At 33.3% G+C, this 26,391-nt stretch overlaps 1 protein-coding gene across 1 annotated transcript; it reads right to left on the bottom strand.

The window, feature by feature from the left end:
• Positions 1 to 26,391, bottom strand: LOC114333626 (protein CDV3 homolog). The gene is made up of 3 exons (XM_028283545.2): positions 26,101 to 26,391; positions 9,204 to 9,598; positions 1 to 1,121 (listed from the first exon to the last, which is right to left on the bottom strand). Exons 1-3 carry the CDS (start codon positions 26,272 to 26,274, stop codon positions 974 to 976), a joined length of 717 nt encoding a protein of 238 aa, XP_028139346.1. The 5' UTR covers positions 26,275 to 26,391; the 3' UTR covers positions 1 to 973.

Raw genomic sequence — 26,391 nt, 5'->3', positions numbered from 1 at the left:
TGTTGTTGCTTATCTTTTAAGCATTTATTAAATCTTCCTATTTTCTATAGTTTTTAAGTTACAAGAAAAATAAAAATAGAAAATCCTGAGAAAATTTCCAAACTGAATGTTTTAAGAGCTTTGCTGGTGTAACACGACAAACTAATATCGCACCTCCGCTCAAACAGTGTCAAAAGTCAAAAAGCAAAATATTGAGAAAACGCCATTTAAAATGTGTGCTAGAACTTTTCAGGGTTTAATTCAAAAACTATTATAAGTGATAAATGTGTCACTTTTATTGAGCACATACGCAGATGGTTTTGAATAAAGTAATCACATATACTGCCTTAACTCGACAAACGACGCTTTATACACATCTTAGATGGGCAAATGCTTTGCACAAGTCGATATGTGACACTGTTTATGTTCGGTGCACCGTTGATTATAATGACACTAGGGTAATCTAACGACAAATACTTGAACTATAAACGTAACATTTTTTAATAGTTTGTAGTTTTATTAAACTGTTGGTGCAATAAAACCGTTTTTATTTTTTTTTAGTTGTGACACTATTTGAGAGGAGGTGTGATACGTTTTTAACTGAAATGACGTTATTGGAACAAAATTGATTTGCCTTACAGCGATAACTAGATCAAGTTCTTAACCACATCCTTTGGAAATCTCAAATAAATACCATGACAAAGAATAATTATTATACCATCTATGAAATAAGATACAATCATTTTTATGAGCATTAAGTGTCTTTTTCGAGAATACGACCTGCATTTGCTGAATAAACTTTTTGACAAAGGGAATCATTATACGTTATTATTGGAAACAGAAAACATCGAGGGCCCACTCAAGTCTCCATTAAAAAATTAACAGACGCGACTCTTTCAAAGTTATTGGTTAATCAATCGTAAGTAACATTTTTTTATCGCTGGCCACCTCTCTCGACACAGTACACATTGGTCTCTATGGATTATTAACGTCACTAGCTCTCGTTACTACTTAGAGTATTGTAACGGTTGGCGAGGTTCCATCTGGGACCTTGCGCAGAGTTTATCTTGGATTGTTCCGCTTGTCTATGTGAGGTCGATCTATTGGACTGCACTACTTCGAATGATCCTTCGCTACGATTTCTGAAAAAATAAATACAAAAATTAAATTTGCGTCGCTAATCAAATCAGTTATAAATCAAGTTGTAGATCGAAAATATCTTCCATCTTCTCTAAACAGAGTACAGAAACTTATAGAGAGATGTGTAAGTAATCAACTTAAATGTCTAAATAAATAATCAACTGGAAGATTTACAACGATATGTACCAAGCAAAACACAAGTGACAGTTTCAGGACCTTTCTTTAACACGTTGACTGACAGTGCGTCAAATGTATAAGCAAGGGTACACGGCAATTAGACCGAAAGCAGTAGACCGAACTCATTAGACCGAAAAGCACTTTACCGAACCCTCACTAGACCGAACAGCATTAGACCGAAATGATAAATAAATTTAAAAAGTTTGCAGTAAATTATGCTAAGATTTTGTATATCTGTCTATTTGTTTATTGTATTTTTTTTGTATTATTTTATATAGACTGTGTAAATTGTACCTCTGTACACTGTACAGTATGATATGAAATAATTTCCATCCGTTAAACAAATTAGTGAAGGTAAAAATAAATTAAGGGTAGAGCGACGTTAACACCATTTTTAACATTTAGTTGTAATTACATTAGTTTTATTTGTAATTACATTAGTTTTATCTCTTTTACTGCGACAAGTAAAAAGAACTGCTTTTCGGTCTTCTGCTGTTCAGTCGAGTGAGGTTTCGGTAAAGTGCTTTTCGGTCTAATGAGTTCGATCTACTGCTTTCGGTCTAATGATTTCGGTCTCTTTACAGTAAACCATAAGCAAGTGTTGTGACACTATATGTATTTTGCAAAGTAGAATAGGGAAAATGCAACGTATATAGACGTTCTGTCCGTCAACGTGTTAAAGATGTTCCTTCGAATTGATGAAAACAGCACAATCTGATGTTCTGTTTGGTGCTTTACTCTATATGTAAACCAATTAACTAACAGTGATACTATCGCACATCGCACATACAACTATCTTGGCACAATAATTAATCACACAAACGATTACTCCAAAGAAATCTAAGTTCGAATAGAGAAAGCAAGAACAAACTTCAATAAAATGAGAAAGGTACTTTGTGCAAGAGAACTGAAATTAGACTTGAGAGTTAGGTTGGCAAGGTGTTATATTTTCTCGTTCCTGCTTTACGGGATAGAAGCATGGACACTTAACGCGTCGACTACTAAAAAGTTAAAAGCATTTGAACTGTGGGTGTATAGAATAATCCTGAAGATATCATGGACCGAGCATATAACAAACAACGAAGTCATGAGAAGAGTCAACAAAAGACTGGAAATATTGGAAACCATCAAGACACGAAAGCTGCAATATCTGGGGCATGTTATGCGTAATGAGAGATACAACATACTTCAATTGATTATACAGGGGAAAATCCAGGGCAAAAGAAGTGTAGCAAGGAGAAGCTCATGGTTGCGTAACTTGACGGAATGGTACGGATGCACATCAACCGAACTATTCAGAGCAGCAGCATCTAAGATTAGAATAGCCATGATGATTGCCAACCTCCGTCGCGGAGATGGCACGTGAAGAGAAGAAGAAGATACTATCGCGTATCTGCACCAATTCTTAAAAGAAATACCAGTGAAAAATCAGTCATGCGTTTCGTACAAAGAATACTTTGCAGTCAATTACTTTTGGTACACTTTTTTATTTGCTGCTTTAATTAGAAATGAATAGAATTATACATTTCTGCAAAAGTGCAGCCTACGCTTCGAAGGTTACTGTTCTAGAGCAAAGGTCAGCTATAGTGGCGGATACACATGGGTGTATCGCCACCCCCTTTTGCTGTCCCACAGTTAATATATCAGAATTGAAAAGAGCTGTGACTACAATAAAAAAGAAAGCTATCAACGCGCAAATAGTACCGTGTCGAAGTCATCAGCTCAACCTCGCTGTTTCACGCAGTTGCAAAGATGTACGTGTGAGAAACTCACTTGGTACCTACTATTGAAGTAGTATCGTTTTTTATAGCGTCTAGCAAGCGGTTCGCAACATTGAAGAGTCACCTAAAACACTCCCTGCAGTCAAATTGTCAAACAGGATCGGTTGAGCGACATGATGATGTTATTAAATTTGCAGCTAATCTAGAAACCGTTTGCAAAGTTCTTAAAGAAATACAGTGTTGGAAGGATAGAACAACGGCTGCCAAAGCCAATCTTCTCCTTCGAGCTCTCTGTAATTGTGAGTTTATTATTACGCTGTTTACACTGAGTGACATTATGAGCATATATCCAGTCAGCAAAATCTTACAAGACCCTAGCTTGGACATCGCGATGGCAAAAGCAAAATTAGATTCGACGCTCAAGGTATACGACGGCACGAGAATTAGTGCTAATAGCCACTTCACTCGTATTGCTGAAGAGGCGAAAGCAGTTATGAAAGAGTTGACGTGGAGATAAAATTGTAACTCGTCTTACAGGCAGACAAAGACAAAGGGAAAACTGCGATCATAATGATGATGCTATAACATATTGGAAAGGAACTGTTTTTATTTCAACACTGGACGATGTTATGACCTGATGTAAGAGAATGTTTTGCTGAAGAAAATATTTATCATTTAAAATTCAACATACTTAATTTTACCCTCACAATTACTGAAACATGACGATAATGATCTGGCACATAAATTATTGAATCTGTGCTTAACTGAACTATCATTCTTTGATGAAGAATCACCCTTTGTAGTTAAAAAGAGACTAATGGGAGATATTCTTCTATACAAACAAACGAGCATAAACGCCCTTAATGATCATAATTCTATAATACAAGCGTTGTCTGTTTGTCTTATATCTGACTATCCTACTTTGCACACGCTGTACAAAATACTTGCTTGTCTACCTGTATCTATTGCTACAATAGAAATAAGTTTTTCAACAATGCGGCGTACAAAGATATGGCTGAGGTCGACAATGAAGGAGGAACAGCTTAATGGCTTAGCTCTGTTGAACACTCACCCTGACAATGATTGTCCTATTGACGATGTAATTAAATAATTTGCCAGGAAGAATAGACGCATAGAATTCATCGTTTAACCGTTGATTTTGTAATCTGTATATTTATCAATCAACGGTTTAACGAAAAGAATCAGAATTGTAACTTTTTTTACGTCATAAGATGGCATTGTCTTGTATGTGTATAATCAGTTTATATAAAGCTTTCTTAAACTTTGCATGTGACTTGATTATTTTTTTATTACGATAAAAGTAAAGGTAGCTCAAGATATCTTTAGCGCCCCCTCCTTGAGTTTTTTTTGTATCCGCCACTGGGTCGGCAACCTGAGTCGCGAGCCACATGCGGCTCTTTGGATGTGAGGTTGCGACTCTTTAGTTCCATATGCGAATATTGTTACACCAGCCTGGGTACACCTCTGATCGAATTCAAAATCGTGGCTTCCGACGATTTGAGCTACAGATCCTAACGACACCGAGAAAATTCCACGTGAGTGTCAAATATTCTTATGGACCTAGTCCGTATAATAGGGGTGAACCCGCCGTACAATGGCGGGTCCACCGTCCTGCAGTTGGAGGTCTAAGTGTCTGAAGGGCTCACAATTATGCACTGAACCGATGTATTATCATATCATACCATGTCAAAGATTAATTCATATGTGCATCTGAAGAATTGTTTCGTGAATTCAAAAACAAACAAACAGAATTGGAGTTGTCCGTTTTGTCAGGTCGTATGTCTTCTCAAGGTCCAAAAGAAAAATTTCTAGAATTGCTACCGCTCTCGGGACAAACTAGAGGGTAAGATATACTCCGTCCCAAACCCCTTTTTCAGAGCGTCACAGATTATTCAATTCTCTCTATCGCAATTCCAACTACAGTTGGAAGCGACAGAAAAAAAAAAACGTACCTCTGTGATTAACAATGAACTTAGAAAACTATGTATTCCTTGACGGGTATTTGCATATTAAAACGGATTTATACTTATAGATATATAATTGGTTGGCGATTACAATAATCTAAATAGATAACCAATAAAATGGGGCGAGTAATATAATTTGACACAAAAATAATCGACCATAATATGGTAAAATGACAATTGTAATTTCTACAATTGTAATTTCTACAGAAATTTGTCAACTACGTAAATATAAATATTTTATGTCATTGGTATATTCGGGCATTGTATAGTGAAATTTTATATTATATTTATTTAATTTTACATTAAACTATTTTAAATATTAATATTCTGGCAAATATTTGTATAAATATTGATGTTTATATAAATATAAATATTCTGACAACTGCCAGTGTCAGATTTAACTAAAATATCATGTAATGATTTGCGACATGGGCCGGTTGTTCGAACGCTAATCAACAATGATCATTATCAAATAATTAATTACTGTCAATGTCAACTTTAAAAACATAATTAATTACAATTCTGAGACTATAATCAATTAATATAACAATAATTATTAACATAATTAATAATAAATCTCATAATTGTAATTAATTATGTTTTCAGCAACCCAAACAAAGTTGACATTGACAGTTTTGGTGACAGTAATTAAATATTTGATAATGATCATTGTTGATTAGCGTTCGAACAACCGGCCCTAAATCCTATATGGCGTCAAAATTAATGACGCACGAAAAAAAGGGTTTGGGACGGAGTATATAGCGAATGCCTTGCAAAAATGCATTGAATACAAAAAATCGTTAACAATAACATCATTTCAATAGCAATTTCACCATGATTGATTGAGTCAGGTCTGAAGTATGACAGAAAAAGAAAGGGACCACAACGATTCTTCAGAGCAAAATAAACCACAAAATAAACCACAAAATAAACCACGAAAACCACCTTACTTGGTGTAAGTTTTACACCAAGAAGCGGCTTGTGCTCAAGCATTATCGGTCTAAATAGTTGAGGTCATGAATTTGTTAATCAACATAGTTAAATAACAGAATCTTGTAAAAATCACTATCATTATCAGTTTAAATAATTCTTAAGCGAAATGGAGTACTCAGTAAGTAACTCAGTATTCCTACCTCCTTTACAATAAAGTGCGATGGCTTTCCAAAGGTAATAGTGCAGTCCCTGAAGGTTTTCACCTCCGATTTCGATTAACCTCCATCGATTTTCATGAAAATTAGTGACTGGTTAGAGGATACCACAAGGAACAAAAGTGACATGGTGCCAACTTGCGCTTTTACTCTGGGGGTGAATGCCACCCCTTCTCGGGGATGAAAATAATTTTATTACAATAACCAAAGTCGATAGAGGGACAAATTCTAAGCAAAATTTGTTATATAAAGTTATCAAAATAAATCAACACTTTTTGAGTTATCAAAAATCAAAGATTTTAATTGTTCGTGAAAAAATAAATGTTTAAAGCACTTTTTCCTAAAAAACTCAAAAACTACACTCCTAGCCAAAAAAATCGACACACCTTAAAAATAGGTTATTTTTGATGTCTCGAATCTCCTAAACCTGTTGTCCGATTTTAGCGATTTTTTTAGTATATTATAGCCTTATTCTTTAAGAATCTCGATGTAGTAATATTGTTGCTAAACATGTAAATGTCATTATATACCGGGTGTAACAACAATACTGTATTTTTTCCTCAAAGTTCGGAACACCCTGTGAAATATTCTAGCATTTAAAAAATATTGAAATTAAAACTCAATTGTAGCCTTAGGCTTTCTTAACATTATGTTTTTTGACTCATTCACTTATGTTGGATAATAAAAAAGTTAAGGTATTTTAACAATTAGCCATGCTCTTCATCAATACAGGGTGTTTCTAAATAAGTACGACAAACTTTAAGGGTTAATTCTACATGAAAAAATAATGACAGTTTGCTTTATAAACATATGTCCGCAAATGCTTCGTTTTCGAAATACGGGATGTTGAATTTTTTCTTACAAACTGACGATTTATTTATTGCTCTAAAACCGGTTGAGGTATGCAAATGAAATTTGGTAGGTTTTAAGAAGTAGTTATTTTACATTTTTTGACATATAACTAAAAATTTTATATTCTCCATTGGCGTGCATACAGGGTATATGACCCGTATGTACGCCAATGGTGAATATAAAATACATAATTGTACGTAAAAAAATGCGCAATAACTACCTCTTAAAACCCACCAAATATCATTTGCATATCTCAAACGGTTTTAGAGCTATAAATAAATCGTCAGTGTGTAAGAAAAAATTCAACATCCCGTATCTCGGAAACGAAGCATTTGCAGATATATTATGTTCATAAATCAAACGGTCATTATTTTGTCATGCAAAATTACCCCTTAAAATTTGTCGCGCTTATTTAGAAACACCCTGTATTGATGACAAACATGGCTAGTTGTCAAAGTACCTAACTTTTTTATTATCCAACATAAGTGAATGAGTCATAAAGCAGAATGTTAAGAAAGGCTAAGGCTATAATTGAGTTTTAATTTCAATATTTTTTAAATGCTAGAATATTCCACTGGGTGTTCCGAACTTAAAGGAAAAAACACAGTATTATTGTTACACCCGGTATATAATGGCAGTTACATGTTTAGCAACAGTATTACTACATCGAGATTTTTAAAGAATAAGGCTATAACATACTAAAAAAATCACTAAAATCGGACAACAGGTATAGTAGATTCGAGACATCAAAAATGACCCATTTTTAAGGTGTCCCGATTTTTTTGGCGAGGAGTGTATGAAGTTGTTAAAAAAAAGTTATTACTACCAAAATTGAAGCTAATAAAAAATCGAATAAATTTCTTACTTGAAAGGTCTTTTAATATTAATTTAAAGTGAGTTATAGGTAATTGAATGTATGTATATATTTTTTCGGTGAGTACTCAAGTTTAGTACTTACTTAGTACAAGTATTCAAGCTTAATAACGGGAAAACGTTGCATTTATAAAAATATACTTACAAACACTTGTCAAAGTACTCAGGAATACCTAGCAAATGAGCTCCAGAAGAAGTTGATAGCATCAAAACGAAGCCAGATATAATCAAAATAAGAGAACCCTCTCGAATTTTTTAGGAAAAAAATGAAAGATAAAACATACGCCATTTCCACAAAAATTAAAATTTTTCTGTAATCCATATAGGTAAGAATTTCTTCATTTTAGCAGAAGTAATGACCTCAAAAATTTTGACCAGTTTAAAATGCATATTTTTGGAAAAAAAAATGATTTAAAAAAATCAGTTTTTTTAATTTTCGTTTTCATTTTATTTTGATAATAACTCTAAAAATACTCGATATACGTAAAAATGTAAAAAACCTCTAATTTTAGTTTTTTCTTCGAAAAATATTTTACTTATTTTATTTTTGTAGGATAAAAATATTCGGGGATTGTTAAAAAATAAATTGAAAAAGATTGTTTAATACGATTTTATAGCAATTGAAATTACCTGTCAAACGGTTTTTAGATGAATCTGATATCATAAAAATTAACTGAGTTATTCTAAAACAAAAACAATGACATTTTTTTAATTTTCGGAGTATAAATTTTGAAAAAAAAAATTGTAGCTTAAATTTTAATGTCAAGTATGTTATAAAATGCATCGTTTTCCCGTTATTTAAGCTTGAATACTTAGATTTGACTACTCGCCGAAAAAGATATACTATCAATTGCCTATAACTCACTTTGAATTTTGAATTAATAAAAGGTTTTTCAAGTAAGAAATTTTTTCGATTTTTTATCATCTTTAATCTTTAAAACAAAAAAAAAAACGTTCATAGCAAATACTCCACATTGAGCTACTTTGAATTGATACTGGATCTCTACTGTTCAGAAATGTATGTACATAACGCAACAAAAGTGGACAGCTCTAAAAGATATACCATGAGTTGAGGCACTTATATGCGACGCATGGAATAGTCTTCCAGATTGCTACAGTGAGATGAAGAGGTGGGCATTTAGGTTGCTGACTGTTTTAGGATTGTCATATTCGTGCGAGCTTAATTTTTATGTACATATTTCGCTAATAGAAGTAGTTTTTTAATCTTGTATTGAGATATAAACGAAACAACAAAATATATAACACATATTTTAACTACAAGCAATAAAAAACTATCCATATTAAATTTAAAAATCAAAATGACTTACTTTTTATGATCACCAGAAAGAGATGGGAAAAATTCTTCGTTATGGATATCTGGAGCAGCTTTTGTTCTATTCAGCCTAGTACTTTGAACTTGGGTTTGTCCTGAAGATCGTAAACTTGGGGGTATATAAGTGCCAGTCTTAGATACATTAGGAAGTATCGGTTCCGGTTTATATTCAACTTTCTCCACTTCCGCTGCTTCCCCGACGTCGATGCGTTTCCAAGGTCCAGATTTCTTGTCTACATCTTGTCCAGGCTCATCTTCTTGTTGCTGTTCGGTACTTTCCTTAGCTCCCGTAGTACTGCTTTCCGAATTTTGACCGATGGTTAAGTTTCCTATCTTTAACCCTGTGTAGTCTTTCTTTTCTTCCTCGAAGTCCTTCCATTCGTCTTGGTCCTTGGAAATTTAAGTATTATTAAATTAAATTAATTTAAAATTAATTAAGTTGATTTAGAATAAAACCAAATATTATTAAATTGTGTACATAATATTTTTGTCCTTTTGTGATGGCATAAATGATGTGACGTGATTTAAGAATTTCTGGAATTGAGGAAAATTGCCGGGTGTATGTGTAATGAAGTGTTAACTTGTGAGTGAAAACTGGTTGAGTTAACTGAGACAGTAACAGCAGTGGTTACCAAAATAACAAAAAAGGATCACTTCAAAAAATAAAGAGATGTAAATCAGTCGGACCAGATAGTATTCCTGGGGAAGTGTGGACATCGTTAGGAAAGACAGGAACAAGATGTAATAGAATTATGGAAGTTGGACCAATGCCAGACGATTGGAGAAGCAGTATATTAGTATGTAACTGTTTACAAAAATAAGGGAGATATACAACAATATACAAACTACAAGGCCATGTAGTGGCTTACTTAGTCACACCATGAAAATATGGGAGAGAGTAATAAATTGATAGACAGATACGTGAAGGAACCGAAATATTCAATAATCAGTTTGTCTTTATGCAGGGCAGATCAACAGATGCAATTTTCATTAGGCAGTTGATGCAAAAATACAGGAATAAAGAAAAAGTCCCCCATATGGTATTCATTGATCTTCAGTCCCTCAAAAGATTCTGTGGTGGGCACAGAATTCTGAGGAAGCAAGTGGTGTGTTGTGTGTCAGAAAAATTTTAATGAAGCCGAAGGAATACTTTAATCGGTCATTTCAAAAAGTGCATAAGTCGACAATTTTCAGACACTAACTTTTTGAGCGGAATCAATTGCTCTAAGATAAATTCACGTTGTGTGCAAAAACGACACCAGTCTGCACAGAATATGTCGAAATACTCTCTACAACCAAAATTAAAGGTCTGTGCAAGAACAACACGAGTCCAGGACATATGCAGTTTTTGCTGTGAATTTATAAACATAATTTTTGCCCAATGATAGCGATTTTGGGTGCTGAAATCAAAAATTCAGAAGCAGGACAGAATTTATGTGCCAGAACAATATTATTCCCCTATGGCTGGATCATTGGGGATATTGGGGAATTGGCTGGGACACATTGTTCCGTTTTTGAAATGAAAATACGTCAGATATTGGTATTATCGCAGATTATGGCAGATTATCGTAATTGGTGACCAACATATTACAAGCGAAACTGCCTCTCCAATGAAAGCATAGGTTCAAAGGTACCAAAGCAACAAAAAAGAACCATCTCTCCATCGTCTTTGATGCCTTTTGAATACGATAAGCATGGAAAAGGTACAGTTGTGACTTACGATTTTATTGACGATTTCACTAGTCATACATTTCGTCTTTCCAAAACCAAACATTCCGTGTTGCTGTCAACATCATTAGCTTATCCAAATAAAGCTGTAGACATTAATCCCCAAAAAATTCCAAACATCAAACAAGTTCAAAACAGCATTTTAGAAGAATATTTCTATTCAGTCCAAGACCATCAGCTCCCTGATATGATATGAGATTATTATTATTAAAGTGAATTTAATTAATTAATGGTATCTTACAGTGGATATGATTGCAATTAGAATCTTAGATGTTTATATTTATGATAAACATTGTTTATTTACGTTTATGTAAAGGTTGTTTATGTTTATCTTTTAATTGAGGTCTATCTTAAGTGTTCAAATGATGAAATCTAAAGGTAAAAATATATTTTAAATAGTACATATTTATGTTGATATGGGGTTAGACATAATTGCTGATTGTTTGGTTAGTAAGAAACTGAAATGGGGTTTTGGAGGCATTTTTAATTTTTGACCAATTTGGCTTTATGAGAGGGAGGTCGACAGATGCCAATCAAATTTTTATGTCAATCATATACAGTATGGTGCAAATGAAAGGAATAAATTAATTATTTTGTAAGCCGACGACTGTATAAAAAATTCCTTAAACCCATTGATTTTTATTTTTAAATCATGATTTTTTAACATATTTATTATATCATATTAGTGACGTCATCCATTTGGACGTGATGACGTAATCGATGATTTTTTTAAAATGAGAATAGGGGTCTTATGCTTGCTCATTTGAAAGGTTGTTCAAATCTCTATTCATTAATATAAACATTAACATAATTATTTATACAGGGTGTCCAAAAAAATTTAATTAAATTAATTGACACAAAAGGAAGAATATAGGTATATATTTTTTAAATTCTAAATACATTTTACTTCTGTCAGAAAACATGTTTATTTCGCAAATAAACATTGCTTTTCATTCAAATTCAATGTTCAAACTACCAAGAGGCAGGTGGGTGGCAGATTGAACATTAAATTTAAGAGAAAGCAATGTTTATTTATGAAATAAATATTTTTTCTGTTTTCTGACAGTAGTAAAATGTATTTGGAATTGAATAAATTACATGTACATTCTTTTTTTTTGTGTCAATTATTTTAATGTTTATATTAATGAATAAAGATTTGAATAAGCTTTCAAATGAGCTAGCACACGATCCCTATTCTCATTTAAAAAAATCATTGGTTACCTACATCATCACGCCCAGATGGAAGACGTCACTAGTGTGATGTATATGTCAAAAAATCATAATTTAAAAATAAAAAGGGACCTATTTCAGGATTGTTCGATAAAGTCATTATCTTGCGAAATACTGAATTTATTCCTTTCACTTGCACCGAACTGTATATAACTGGTACTTTGAAGAGGGATTCCAGGTTGACTCTATATATTACTGACTTTTTCAAAGCATTTGATCAGGTTAATCATGGTCCTCTTATCAAAGCTAAAAGCTTTGGGTATTGTGGATTCCCTTCTTCAATGGATTTCCAAATTTATTAGTGGCTATACACAGGCAGTTAACTTTGGAAGTGATATTTCAAATGAAATAAGGGCACTACCAGGGGTGCCGTAACGTTCCCATTGTGGCCATGTTTTGTTTTGCTTGTTTCTGATCAAATTAGTACAAAAAATTGTAGTGTTCTTATGTTTGCTGATGACGTAAAACTGTTTAGAAAAATTCAATCCTGAATAGATTGAAGCTGTTTATATTACAGGAAGATCTTAAATTGTTTTATGATTGGTGCAGTTAAAACAAAATGTTGCTTCATTGTCAAGGGGGACAATGATGCCTGTACAGGGTGTTTCAGTAAGAATTTTCCATATCGTAACTGGAGAAACCTTTGCACAAAATAAGAAGATTTAACCCAAAATACTTAAATGGAATATTCTTCCTTGCCGAGATACGGAGTGTTTTATTACAAATGTTCTAAAATTATTTTAGCCCATTGTTAAAGCACCTTTTAATATTTTTTGTTCAAACTTGACACACAGTTTACACATGTTAGGATACCTTAACTAGTGTTAAAAGATAGTTATCCGCTGTTACCAGAGGTGTGCTGTAGGGATATATACTTCCTTTTCGGCCCTTTGCCCCCCTTACAATCTACGCCACTGTAGTAATAATCATTTGAGCATGTTTTTTGATTCTTGGTTACTTTTTAAGTAAATATCATCCTTTTGTCTCAATGCGATAGAACAAGTAGTTTTCAAGTTATTTGCGTTTTAATGTAATGGATTCAATAAGATTATGTATTTTAAACACATAATATTATTGAATGTAGTTTAAAATAACGTGTGATCCAAAATTATTATCACCATAGGTGGCTCTGAACGACAGAGATATCTAGACACTGCATGTCTATTCTTGTTATGTAGAGATGTTGGTGGTGGACATATACAGCATCTTGTTTGATGTTATTTATTATTGTTACTTATAATTTTGCTAATTCTTTTTATTTTTGATTAAAGTTCTGTGTTAAAGGTTTTGACTGATTTTTTGTTTTATAATGTTGATCAAAATTAATTGATAAACCAATGATAAATTCATATTAAAACAAGACATATCGCTGCTTTTCATGAATAACCACACAATCCAAAATAGTTCATTTTCTAGTTAAGCACACAGCGATATCCAAAGCGGTCTCTACTATCTTGTAAATAAATCTCACATTCGTATCTCGAAAACTGGCAACGTGGCGCCACAAAATGTCATTATGTGATTGGTTGATTTTCGGCACCATCTTTCATGAACAATCGACGACTACCAGTTGCTTCAAGTCCTTACAGGCAATAACATTGTTTGTTTGCAGAATAACAACACATCTTGAAATAATCAATTTAAAATTAATGAATACTTTCTGCAATAGTATATCTTTTCGTTTTGTGTGTTTGTTCACGAAAAAACTTAATCTAGTTTTAATATTTGTTTTAAAGAAAAGTGCATCATCTAGTGATATTCTGTTCTTCGTCAAAAAGTAAGTAAAATGACTTCACTTATTCGGACTTAATTGTTTATTCACGAAAACAATAATAAAATATTCACCTATTATAATGAAATGAGATGCTATTCGTTAAAAATTCGCATCAAAAACTTATGACCTTAAACATAATACAGTACTATTCTCAATAATTGATTCTGAATTCTGAGTTTTGTAAAGGTTTTAAAAATCATTCGTTGCGTTTATTCTGTAAAATAAAAAATAGTCTTTATTAATTATTATTGGTTTGACTACATCGATTGTGCAATAAATAAAACTATCACCTCGTCTTGATAATGTTCATCGTTTTTTGAGATTTTGATGTTGATTGATCATAATAATAAGTTGAGCATCCTTAAAATAAAAAAGTTATTTCGCTATTTCACTATTTTTATTGAAAACTTTTTCTTGCAGTGTCGAATCGCCGTACTATTGAAATGTTCCAAAACATGAACATTAAACTGAATATCAACAAAAATGAAAATAGTAAACCGACTGTCTCATCAACTGACAAGCAAGTTACCAAAAGAAAACACCCTACCTTATCCCCCATAATATCTACAAACAACATAGAAAGTTTTGAGGATTTTTGTTCCGATGATAGTGTCAAAGACCCAGATTACGAGTATTCGAATGGTGATGCAAATAACCGTAGAAGTTCAAGCAGCTCAAGTGGTTCGAACAGCTGCTCCTGTAGTTCAAGCAGTTCGTCCAGTTCAGATTCTGAAGCAGATCAAGCTTGTTCAAAAGCAGTTGCGCCATCTAAAATAGAAAATATCCTGAGGTGTTTTTCGTCATCTAGCACCAACGAAGATGAAACTCCACGCGATTGTGTTGCTGAACCAGTAGCTGGAAGGTTTACAAATAACAATTTTAGTAACCCTTCTGATCCCGTAGCTTCACGGTCTACAATTTCTGCAGATATAGCTTCTCCATGTATTGAAGGTAATGAAAATGTTAATTCGAGAAAAGAACGGAAACGAAAAGCTACACCCAATAACTGGTTACGCGCCAAAGCGAAAATTTTGAGAAATTCTGGTAAGTCTTACTTGTCTAATTCAGAAAAAGAAATGACCATAGTTCCTGCAAAGTCTTTAAAAGCACCATGTTCTGAAAAATGCAAACAAAATTGTGTACAAAAGATTACAGAAACACAACGCCAGCAAATTTTTGATAACTATTGGACCATGGGAGACTTGCAGAGACAACGTGAATTTATTCTACGCCATCTTTCAGTGGTTGAACCAAGATATTCGTACAAAATGCATAATAGTAATCGTGGAAAAAATAATGCTTTTTATTTTACTGTTAACAATGAACGAATTAGAGTATGTAAAATATTTTTTAAAGCCACGTTAGATATTACTGATACTACAGTCCGCACCGTACTTAAGAAGAAGAATAACGCATGTGGAATACTAGATCTGGACAATCGAGGCAAACATAGCCAACATTTTACTATTGATCCTGCTATAAAAGAGGGTATTAGACGCCACATAGACTCCATACCTAAAATTGAAAGCCACTACTGTCGGTCCGACACAAAGAGGCTTTATATTGATGGAGGTAAAACTATAGCAGAGTTGCATAGAGATTATGAACTCGATTGCGATTCAAAAGATCTACCAAGCGGCAATTACTTAATGTATTATAAAATTTTTAACAGCGAATTTAACATTGCCTTTTTCCAACCGAAAAAGGATCAGTGTCAGGATTGCACATCTTTTAGTAATGCCGTAGAAAAAGATAAGGAAGAGTTGAGGAAAATGTATGATACACACTTAAAAGAAAAGAATCTAGCAAGACAAAATAAAGAAGACGACAAACAGTATACTCCCGATAATTGTATTGTAGCCGTTTATGATCTTCAAGCTGCAATGCCTTGTCCTAGAGGCGATGCGTCAAACTTTTACTACGTATCAAAATTGAATGTGTACAACTTCACGATATATAACTTGAAGTCTAAAGACACTGCTTGTTTTGTCTGGCATGAGGGTGAAGGCAAACGAGGAGCTATAGAAATTGGAACGTGTCTGCTCAAATTTATGATCAGCCTAAAAAACCAATCGGAGGAACTCGCTTCAAAATTAGACTTGATTTTTTACTCTGATAACTGCTGCGGACAGCAGAAAAATCAGTTTATTATAGCGCTTTATGTGTATGCAGTTTACCATCTCGATTTCATCAACTCCATCACTCATAAATACCTAATTAAGGGACATACTCAAAATGAGGGAGACAATGTTCACTCCCTCATCGAAAGAGGAATAAAAAAAGCTCTAAAGTCAGGACCTATATATTCACCTGACCAATATGTTCACATAATTAGAAACTCAAAGAAAACTGGCAAAGCCTATGAAGTAAATGAGTTGATACACGATAATTTTTATGACATAAAAGAGCTGGCAAATTCCATAGGCAAAAATTTTTCCAGGAACATAGAAAAAGAAACAGTAAAGATGGGAGACATAAAAATTTTGAAAGTGGAAAAGAATGACTCGGACAGTAATTATTGTTACTTATATAAGACAGCATACGAAGACACGGAATTTAAAATAGTTAAAATAGACAACATTGGGAAAACAAGAAAGACTGCAAATAATAATGTTGTTTTGAAACAAGCATACAGAGAAAAGATACCAGTATGTGAAAAGAAAAAAAGGGATTGCTTGATTTAATTACAAAGAACATAGTTCCAAGGTTTTATAAACAATTTTTTGAAAATCTTTAAAAATTTCATTTTTGTAGGTACTTAAGGAAATCTGATAATGAGCTCCCCATTAATTATTTAATACCTACCTAATAAAAAATTGCCATTCTACTTTAAATTTTTTAGACTAATTTTGTTTTTGACGTTGATTGATAACTATAGTGATTACCTAAGTTTAGTAAATTTTTTTAGAAGAATGTATCAAAATTTAAGTTTTTAGAATTTTTTTTACCTTACACAAAAGTTTGTTGATTTTCTAGGCGCCTGATATAATTATTGTGTTGACAGGTTGTTATTAATGAAAAAAATAATTGTGTATCTTTAGGTTACGTTTTTGTCTCTTGTTTATTATTAATGCAATATTTATCCAAACATTAGACTATTATTTCTTTGAATTATTGATTAACATAGTGTGTTAATGGAACTCAACACAAAATCATTAGATAAATTCACTGTACTAATCTTAACATAAAACCAGAAAATGTATAATAATAACAAAATATTTTTCATCAATATTGTCTCTACTGCAATTGTGTCACTATTTTAGAAAATTCTTGATATCACTTAAAGTATTATTACCACTTGTGTCATTTTTCAAGACAACCTGAAAATAGCTCGAGTAACGCATTAGGCTTTGTGATGTTATTCAAAATAATTTTGTTGTACTTACTTTGTCATAAGTCGAAGTGCTGTATGTTTTTCATTATTTTGAAGTTCTTGTCATGGCCAAGTAACAAAAAGTTTATATCACAAGGAAATAATGATTAACACCCTACTAATGTTTATATTTAATGTGAAAGGATCTCAATTTAATAAAAAGTTATGAGTATAAATAATTTTGTTTAATTTTTGACGGCCTCTCCTGAAAAATTACGTTTTTTTTAAATGTGTGATTATTCATGAAAAGCAGCGATATGTAATTTTTTGCATCGCTAGCATTGATCCCAATAATTGTGGATCGCTCATTACATAGTTTTATGGAATCCATTATCTTTAAACACAAATAACTTGAAAACTACTTACTTTATTGCAATGAGACAAAAGGATGATATTTATGTAAAAAGTAACAAGGAATCAAAAAAACATGCTGAAATGATTATTACGACAGTGGCGTCGATTGTGAGGGGGGGAAAGGGGCGAAAATGAAGTATACATATATCTCTACAGCATGCCTCTGGTAACAGCGGAAAACTATCTTTTAAGGTTTCTCCAGTTATGATATGGACAATTCTTAATGAAACGCTCTGTATATTGTCCTCAATTGCTATCACTTGTTAGTCTTAAACTACCTAGTAGAAACAACACACAATCATAAATCTTTTCAGTGCCATTTCACCACACTAATTATGGTATCAATGAACCAATTACTCAATTGGTCCGGAGTGCAATTAGCCTACCAAGATAAATAAATATTTTTGACCCCAGAATTAGTTTACAGTAAAACCTCCGTTAACCGAAACCCTTTTAACCGAAATGGCTGACAGTTACAAAAAGTTCGTCAATAAAAATTGAATTTAAAAAAAGCAATAAAATTATGGAAAATGAACATGTTAGTGTTTTTTAAAGAAATCTGCTATTTTCTTCTGTTTTTTTTTTGATAAAGATGTTTTACAGCTATATCTCTCCAATACCATGTAATTTGATATAAGAATACAAAAAACAGTGATATTTTTAACCGAAATTCTTGTTATCCGAAACGGCCTTCCCTCCAATTATTTCGGTTAACGAAGGTTTCACTGTATTTAAAAAATTACTAAAAAGTATCTTAAAATAAGTTTGTTATAGTTTTTGTATTATTCTAAGATGTTTGATATTTTAAACATTTAGGTATTGTTGTTAAGGTGTGGCTTTGTAAATCTTTTGCAAATGTATGCAGTTAATAAATAAATAAAATAATGTGGTAACCCTTTTTGAAAGTAAAAAATCCATTAAAATTTTTTTGAATTATTCATATAAAACATAAATTACAATAATTATAGTATTATCCCGGGAGCAGTCGCCCTGTTAGAAAAAATCTAACATTTTATCCTTTTCCGTGACAATTTGATGAAAAATTTTGCAACATAACTTTCCACTCGTAAGTGCCTCGAAGAAGATTGTAGTAATGCATAGTTTTTTTTTTATGGAATTTATGGTTTGGTGAGAACCAATTAAACATAACAAGTAAATACAAATATTATAAATCTAACGTGCGACTGCTTACGTGACAGAAGAGAGCGAGACTGTTCCCGGGTTAAATAAATATGTTTACTTAAGGCAGTAGGTGCAAAATCTTGGTCCAATGCTATTTAAAAGCATTCATTTTTTTTCGAATTCTGAGAAAACTAATAAGAAGTATTTTTGAAAAATTTAATTTATTTATTTATTTATTTATTTATATATATATATTTACGAGCAAAGCTCATTACAATAAAACATTACAGAAGATATGAAGAACTAACAAAATATTACAAATATACGTAAAATACAATAAGATACAATAAACACTACGACAATAAAGCAAGTCAAAAAGTAAAAATAACAGGTAAAGATATATAATCACAAGTTTAAAATATTAAGAACATAAAACTAGAGGGTGCAATCCTTTAGCGTTTTTAAAAATCGCGAACTATCCGCAAAGAAATCCACACAATTGGAGCAAGCATTTGCCTGTCTAGAAACCCTCGAGATGAAAGAATTTGCAGTGAAGTTAGTTCTGCTGATGGGAGTATGAAACGTAGATCTTGAACGTGTGATTCTGGAGGGAATATGTAAACCTACTTCCTCCAGGAGCTCAGGGCAGTCGTGAATTGAATTTATAATATTATACAACATGTACATGTCCTTCTTTTTCCGTCTGCTTGATAAGGTGTCAATGTTAAGTTCTAGTTCAAGATCCATATAATTCCAGTCTCTACGGTTTGTTTTGAATGCGACGAACCTAAGGAATAGGTGCTGGATCCTTTCAATCTTACAGTTGTATGTCTCATAGGCGGGTGACCAGACGCAAGATGCATATTCCACGATTGGCCTCACCATTGCACAGTACAACAGTTTAAACGATCTCAACTGCTTAAAGTCTTGGGAGCATCTTTTAATAAAACCTAACAGTTGAAGCGATTTTGAGATGATATTGCTTATATGAATATTGAAAGATAGTCCAGAGTCAAGTGTAACTCTAAGATCTTTTATGGATGTGACTGTTGTGATATTTATATCACCTATTTTGTATGTGAAAGAGATAGGACTTTTCGAGCGCGTGAATGAAATGTGAAAACATTTGCAGGAGTTGAGAACCATGTCATTGTTGCTGCACCATTCATTCAACCGATTCAAATCGGACTGAAGCCTTAAACAGTCGAGTGGATTCCTAATGTGGCAGTAAAACTTAACATCATCAGCAAATAAAAGAAATTTCGCATATTGGAAACAGTCTTTTATATCGTTAATAAAAACATTAAACAACAAAGGTCCAAGATGAGATCCCTGCGGTACGCCCGAAGGGACAACTATTTCGTAGGAAAAATAGCTGTAGAGCTTGACGATTTGTTTTCTGTCCAGAAGATATTCCCTAAACCACAGCAGAAGTGAACCATGTATCCCTAATCGCTGCAATTTTTCTAATAGAATATTGTGATTAACTCTGTCGAAAGCCTTAGAGAAGTCGGTGTACAGGGCGTCCACCTGTAGTCCTTCGTCCAAGGTGTTCAGTAAGAAGTTAGTATATGTCAGCAAATTGAGTTCAGTTGACTTATGGCGCCTGAAACCAAACTGCTGTTCCAAAAGAACACCGTTCAAGGAGGGTGTAAGGAAATCGCAGACAAGTGATTCGAATAGTTTAGGAATAGAGTTTAGGATACTAATAGGTCTATAGTTGGACACGAGACTTTTGTCACCTGTTTTGTGTAAGGGCAATAGGAAACTGGTCTTCCAAACATTTGGAAAGCTTCCACTAGCTAAAGACTTGTTAAAGATGAGAAATAATGGCCGAGCCAAATTAAATGCACAGTACTTGAGCAAGCTTGATGGGATGCCATCAGGTCCCGGGCCTTTAGAAGGATTGAGGTTACACAATTTAGAGTAAATGTCAGAGATGGATAGTTTACATGATGATAGGTTTAAGGGTGAAGAAGCGATGTCTTCGGGGAAATCAACAACAACAGAGGAGTAAACTGATGAAAAGAAATCAGCAAATAAATTCGCAATATCTTTACCAGATGAACTAGTTTTACCGTTGTGAGATAACTCAGAAGGAATTCCATTTGATTTTCTTTTGTTATTGATAAAAGACCAAAACTTATTCAGACCGCCGGGAAGAGAGTTTTCAGTAGACAATGTAAAGTTTAAATAGTCACGCTTGGCAAGTATCTGGGACTGAGATCGGAGCTCTGAGAACTGTTTGTAAAGGTAACTGGTTTTTGGCAGCTTGGACTCTTTAAGTCTCCTGTGTGCTGTCTTCTTTCTAATAATACACGATTTTAGTTCCGAAGAGTACCAGATAGGAAATTTTCTAGAAGAGAATTTTTTAACAGGAACATAGATGTCAATAGCTGAGTACAGAATATCATATAAAATGTTAACCATTTCATCGACTGAACATCCAATCATTAAAGTATCCCAGTTGACACAATCGAGATAGCCTTTAATTAGAGAAAAGTTTGCTGATTTAAAGTCATGATAGTAACCCTCCGGTAAAAGTCCCTCATTATATCTGGTAGTTATGGGTAGTTCAAACACCAGTGGGGGATGATATTGGTCAGGAGAGATTAAAATGTCTGTAGGTTCAACAACGGCGATATCTTTATTTTGGACCAGTATCAAATCTAATAAAGAATTAGAGGTATTTGGGCAAACGTTAATCTGGTATAGATTATGCAGACAGGATAGATTTGAGATAATCTCAATGGATGTTCTTTCGTTAGGAGTAGCAAGGTGATTAAATGTGGCTGATGAACTGAAATTGTCATGGGACCACGATGCATTAGGCAGATTAAAGTCACCCAAAAGGCATAGTTGGGATGGATTGAAATTGTTGACTGTGTTGTCAACATTGTCATTGAAGATGGAAAATTTCTCAGAGTCACTTTTTGGGGGAAAATATGCAGTGCCGAGAATAATGGTTTCGTTACCATTGATAATGGCTACAAACAGTTGCTCGATATCAAGTGAAGATGGCAAATGCTTACTATTCAATTGCTTGGATACGGCAATAAGAACGCCTCCTCCTCTAGAATAGGCACTGGTTGAAGATGACCTATCACTTCTGTAGACATTAAAGTCCGCTAGGTTCAGCTCGGCGTCGGTAATTCCCTCAGTTAGCCAGGTCTCCGTAAACACCAAAACATTATAAAAGCATCCTTGAGTATTTTCCAATAACTTGCCAAGCTTTGTCCGAAGGCCACGTACATTTTGGTAATAAACACTGATTTTGTGGTCATTGGGAGGAACAGTATTGAGTTTTAGATTTTTCAGTTTTTTGAAGCTATAGACGGCACTCCATTCAAGTATTTGATCCTTAGATCAGTTTCGCCATTATCGATTCTGGTCTTCAGCTCGTTCTTAATTTTGAGTTCGTGTTCCCTTTGTAGTTTAGTTAAATCGCTCGATATGAAGATCTTGCTACCTTTTAATTTGGATCTACCCTTGAGTGCCATTTGAACATCATAGCTGCTTGGAACCGTGATTTTTAAAGCCCTACAGCCAAATTTATTCCTTTTGCCAAATCTGGTGGCGGAGCGAATAGGAATAGGTTCATGGTGAAGTTTTTTGAGAATTTCTGTGGCAGCCTCCATGTCATTGTTGGATTCGGTAACATTAAAAAGTAGGATATTGATTGATCGCCTGGATCGTTCTTGGAGTTCAGAAACCAATGAATCCTCGGAAACTTTGCTGTTACTACTTGAGGCAGGAACATCAGTATTCAGTCCATTTATGGTCAGATCCTCTATTGCACTCTTTAAGTTGATAATATCCCCCTTAAGGGCATCGATGTCTGAAGTAATCACGTTATTTCTAACAGCAGTTTCGGCGCTATCATTATGGCATATTTCCAATTTTAAAATACGTTGTTCTAGTTTCAAGAATTGATCTTTGTTGTCTCTCTGATTTTTTTGAATCTCCAGTTCCAAATTACTCATTCTCTTTATCAAATCTGTTAAATTGACAATGTTTATAGCACAGTCAGGGCAATAAAACGGCACAATTCTATTTACCATTATCACTGCTCGGATTTCAGTAGCTGATATAGAAGAACAATTTTTACAAATTACTCGCTTACAGATGTCACATGGATACCCAAATAGGTCATTCCTTGATTCCTTAAAGATGCATGATGTCTTGCATTTATAACAGGATCCACCTGCCATACTTGAAAACAATAATGAAAGTTCCGAAATTGTTAAAATTTCACTGGACTATTAACAAAACGATTGTTGGAGCTAATTAATTTACCATTAGCTTTATCGGCCACAGTTCTAGATGTTAATTGCTTTCTGATAATAAAAAACAGAACCTGATAACAAAAACAGAACCTCTTATGTAGAATCCAAAATAATTGCGCCGATTTCTCGAAATACAATTGCACTGCCTTCACAAAATCACTTACAACTGAAACTGTAGGTTTTTAGCCACATGTAGGTATGAAATACAGCTAATAATTCACTGTTATTACTACTTAATTTCAACAAAAAGCAGGACAATATTATAGTTACTCTTCACATCGTTAAATATCAATCTATCATCGTTAAATATCTAATATCTGCAGAATGAAAGGTTACATTATTACCCGAGGGCCGAAAGTCTCTGAAAACTTCTATAATGTTTATTTTAATAAGTTACAGGGGTGAAAAAAAAAGAGAAAATTTAGTGTTATTTTTAATTTTAAATATTTCATTCAAAAGAAACTTTTTGTTTATTCTAAGGGACTTTTGGCCGTCGCGTCATTAATACAGTGGAACCTCGATAACTCGGATTAATCGGGACCGCGGCCGATCCGGGTTATCGAAAATCCGGGTTAGCCAGAGAATATAGTAAAAATTAATAAATAACCTCCATTATAATTACAAAAACATGAAACACATATGCACAGTACACATCTAAATTACGTATAGTTGCATAGAGTGTAGAGTTTTGTTCATTTCTTGGTAAAAAACTCAGTCATACTGTAGAGATGTACCGACACCATAATATGGTAGGTCTGGATCCTGCGTACAAAAAAAAATTGATAAATAGCAAGCTGAAAATTTGTTATTAGCTTAAGGGTGTCTAGTCGGACAAACATTAATATATGGGAACACTGGAACAGGGGAAGTTTTAACTGTGGAACAGGTTAAAAATTTGGAACGGTCAGACCACGAAAACGGCACATGTATTTTTTCCGACAGAACAGACTTAAACTCTCCGAACAGAGATTAAACTCTCATGCAAAAATCAGACTGCTATTTATCACCAAATTGGCGTTTTAATGAGTGGAACATGTAGAATATGTCAAATGACAGGAATTATGACAGGTGATAAATAGCAGTCTGATTTTTGCATGAGAGTTTAATCTCTGTTCGGAGAGTTTATGTCTGTTCTGTCGGACAAAACAAATGTGCCATTTTCGTGTTCTGACCGTTCCAAATTTTTGACCTGTTCCACAATTAAAACTGCCCCTGTTCCAGTGTTCTCATATATCAAAGTTTATCCGACTAGACACCCTTAAGCTATTAATAAATTTTTAGCTTGCTATTAATCAACTTTTTTTTCATATGCGGGATCCAGACCTATGGTAGCATAATATCATATTATGATGCTGCAATAAATTTATTTTAAAGATTCGCCTTTATCAATCCTACCTAATGTTTCTAGTTTCTTTTCCATTGTCACTACAACATTTTTACGTTTTGTTACCATTACGTAGACAAAGCAAACACAATCTGAAGCACAATTACATTACAGAACGGAAGTGATTAATAGGCTGTACTACACACAAGACCATTGTTTTAAAAAAGAATTTTTAAATAGTCACGTCTTTTTTAAACAATGCTAAGACAGTTTGACATAAATAAAGAAAAAGGAATACAGACAGGTGTCTGTTCTTTCCGATAAGCTGAGACGGTCGCTCTGGCTGCCGCCGTGTGCATGAATCATTTTTACTATTGTACTTATGTGTTCAAATTACACAAATACACATTATCTCTCAAATATTATTTGGCCTACATACATTTTTATTTGATAAAATTGTTAAATTGTTTATTTGTTTAATTTTTGTCTGATGAAAATCGGTCCGGGTTAGCCGGACTTCCGGGTTATCGGGGGCTGACTTATCGGGGTTCCACTGTAATGTAATATTTCATTCTGCATTTAAATTTTTCAAAAATATTTATTAGTTCTGAGGATTAAAAAAAATCAATGCATTTAAATAGCATTGGACCAAGATTTTGCGCCGAACCCCCTTAAGTGATTTTATTTGCAGTTTATACTTGCACATACTTATATTGATACATGAATACAAAGTTAAAAAAACCAAGAATTGCAGTTTGTAATCTAGAACAAAGGTGTCACTAAACCAATATAACAGAAGAATCAAGGAAAATTTAACTATTTTATAAACAAACCACATTGTCTTGCAAGTGTTTTCGTACAATGTAGAGAAGTATTTTATTACCTTTAGTAAAAGCAAAAGTTACAAAACTATTGTACATTAAAATTTTCAGATTTATTGGTAGTTGTGGGTTCAATTAGTAGGTACAATTACTAAATCTACCACTAAAACATTACTATAAAAGGCCAAATTTGTTGAATACATTTGTAAGAATGTCCAAGTATGACTTTGAATAGCTTGCAAAGTATTCAGAGTTTATAAATATTAATCAATCATTGGAACTAAATTAATTACTAGCAGTATCATTAAAATGGTGAAAAACATCTAAAGTGGATAGCCTTCAACAAAACATATACAGCACTTGAATTATTGATCATACTTAAAGATTAAACTGCAGTAGGGAATTATAATACTGAAATAGGTCCAGCATTTAAACAATAACAAGCTGAAACAACTTTAACCAATTTTTTCTGGAATAATCTTAGTTAGGAGTTCTAACAATAGATTATTGGAAAATGAATAGGCACTACAAGAATTATTTAAGGAACAAATGCATAGCTTCTTATTCTTTTATATTATTGGGCGCCAGGTCACCCAAGTACAACCACCTAATTCAAGGTTTCTGTTTTTTCCATTCTTTATGCATAGTTCTACAACCAGAGCTTTGTGTTCTAAAAATAACTCCACCAGTGAGTGAAATTAGATGAGTTTTTCTTTTCATGTAAACGGTGCAAATATTTATGATTTTATATTGTTTTTAAGGGTTATAACCTAACACATGTGGCATTATATTTCAGAACTTCAATATGGCTGGCCATTTCTTAAAGTATTAATTACACACATACAAGTACCGTTACATACACTATCTTTGAGATACTTACTTGTTCAGTAACTATACTATCTTCGCCCTCATTAACACGTTCTTTCTTTAATTTGTCAGTCTTTTTTGCAGTGTCTTCTAGCTTCTTGGCAACTTCTTCAGTGGTAGCATATTTTTTTGTACTTTTGGACTTCTTGCGGTCTTTTTTGGCAAAGAAATCATCTAAGTCTGCCATCTTCTTACCAAACGAATGATTTAGAGAATACAAATGGAAAATTTGGCAATTTAATGACTAAATTCGCACCTTTGATATGCAGAGCCGGACCGAAAGGAAGTGTCAAATAAACGTCAC

Source organism: Diabrotica virgifera, chromosome 6 (assembly GCF_917563875.1).
Source record: "Diabrotica virgifera virgifera chromosome 6, PGI_DIABVI_V3a".
Taxonomy (NCBI): Eukaryota; Metazoa; Arthropoda; class Insecta; order Coleoptera; family Chrysomelidae; genus Diabrotica; species Diabrotica virgifera.
The sequence above is the reverse complement of the archived record's forward strand: the minus strand, read 5'-3'. Positions and strand labels throughout refer to the sequence as shown.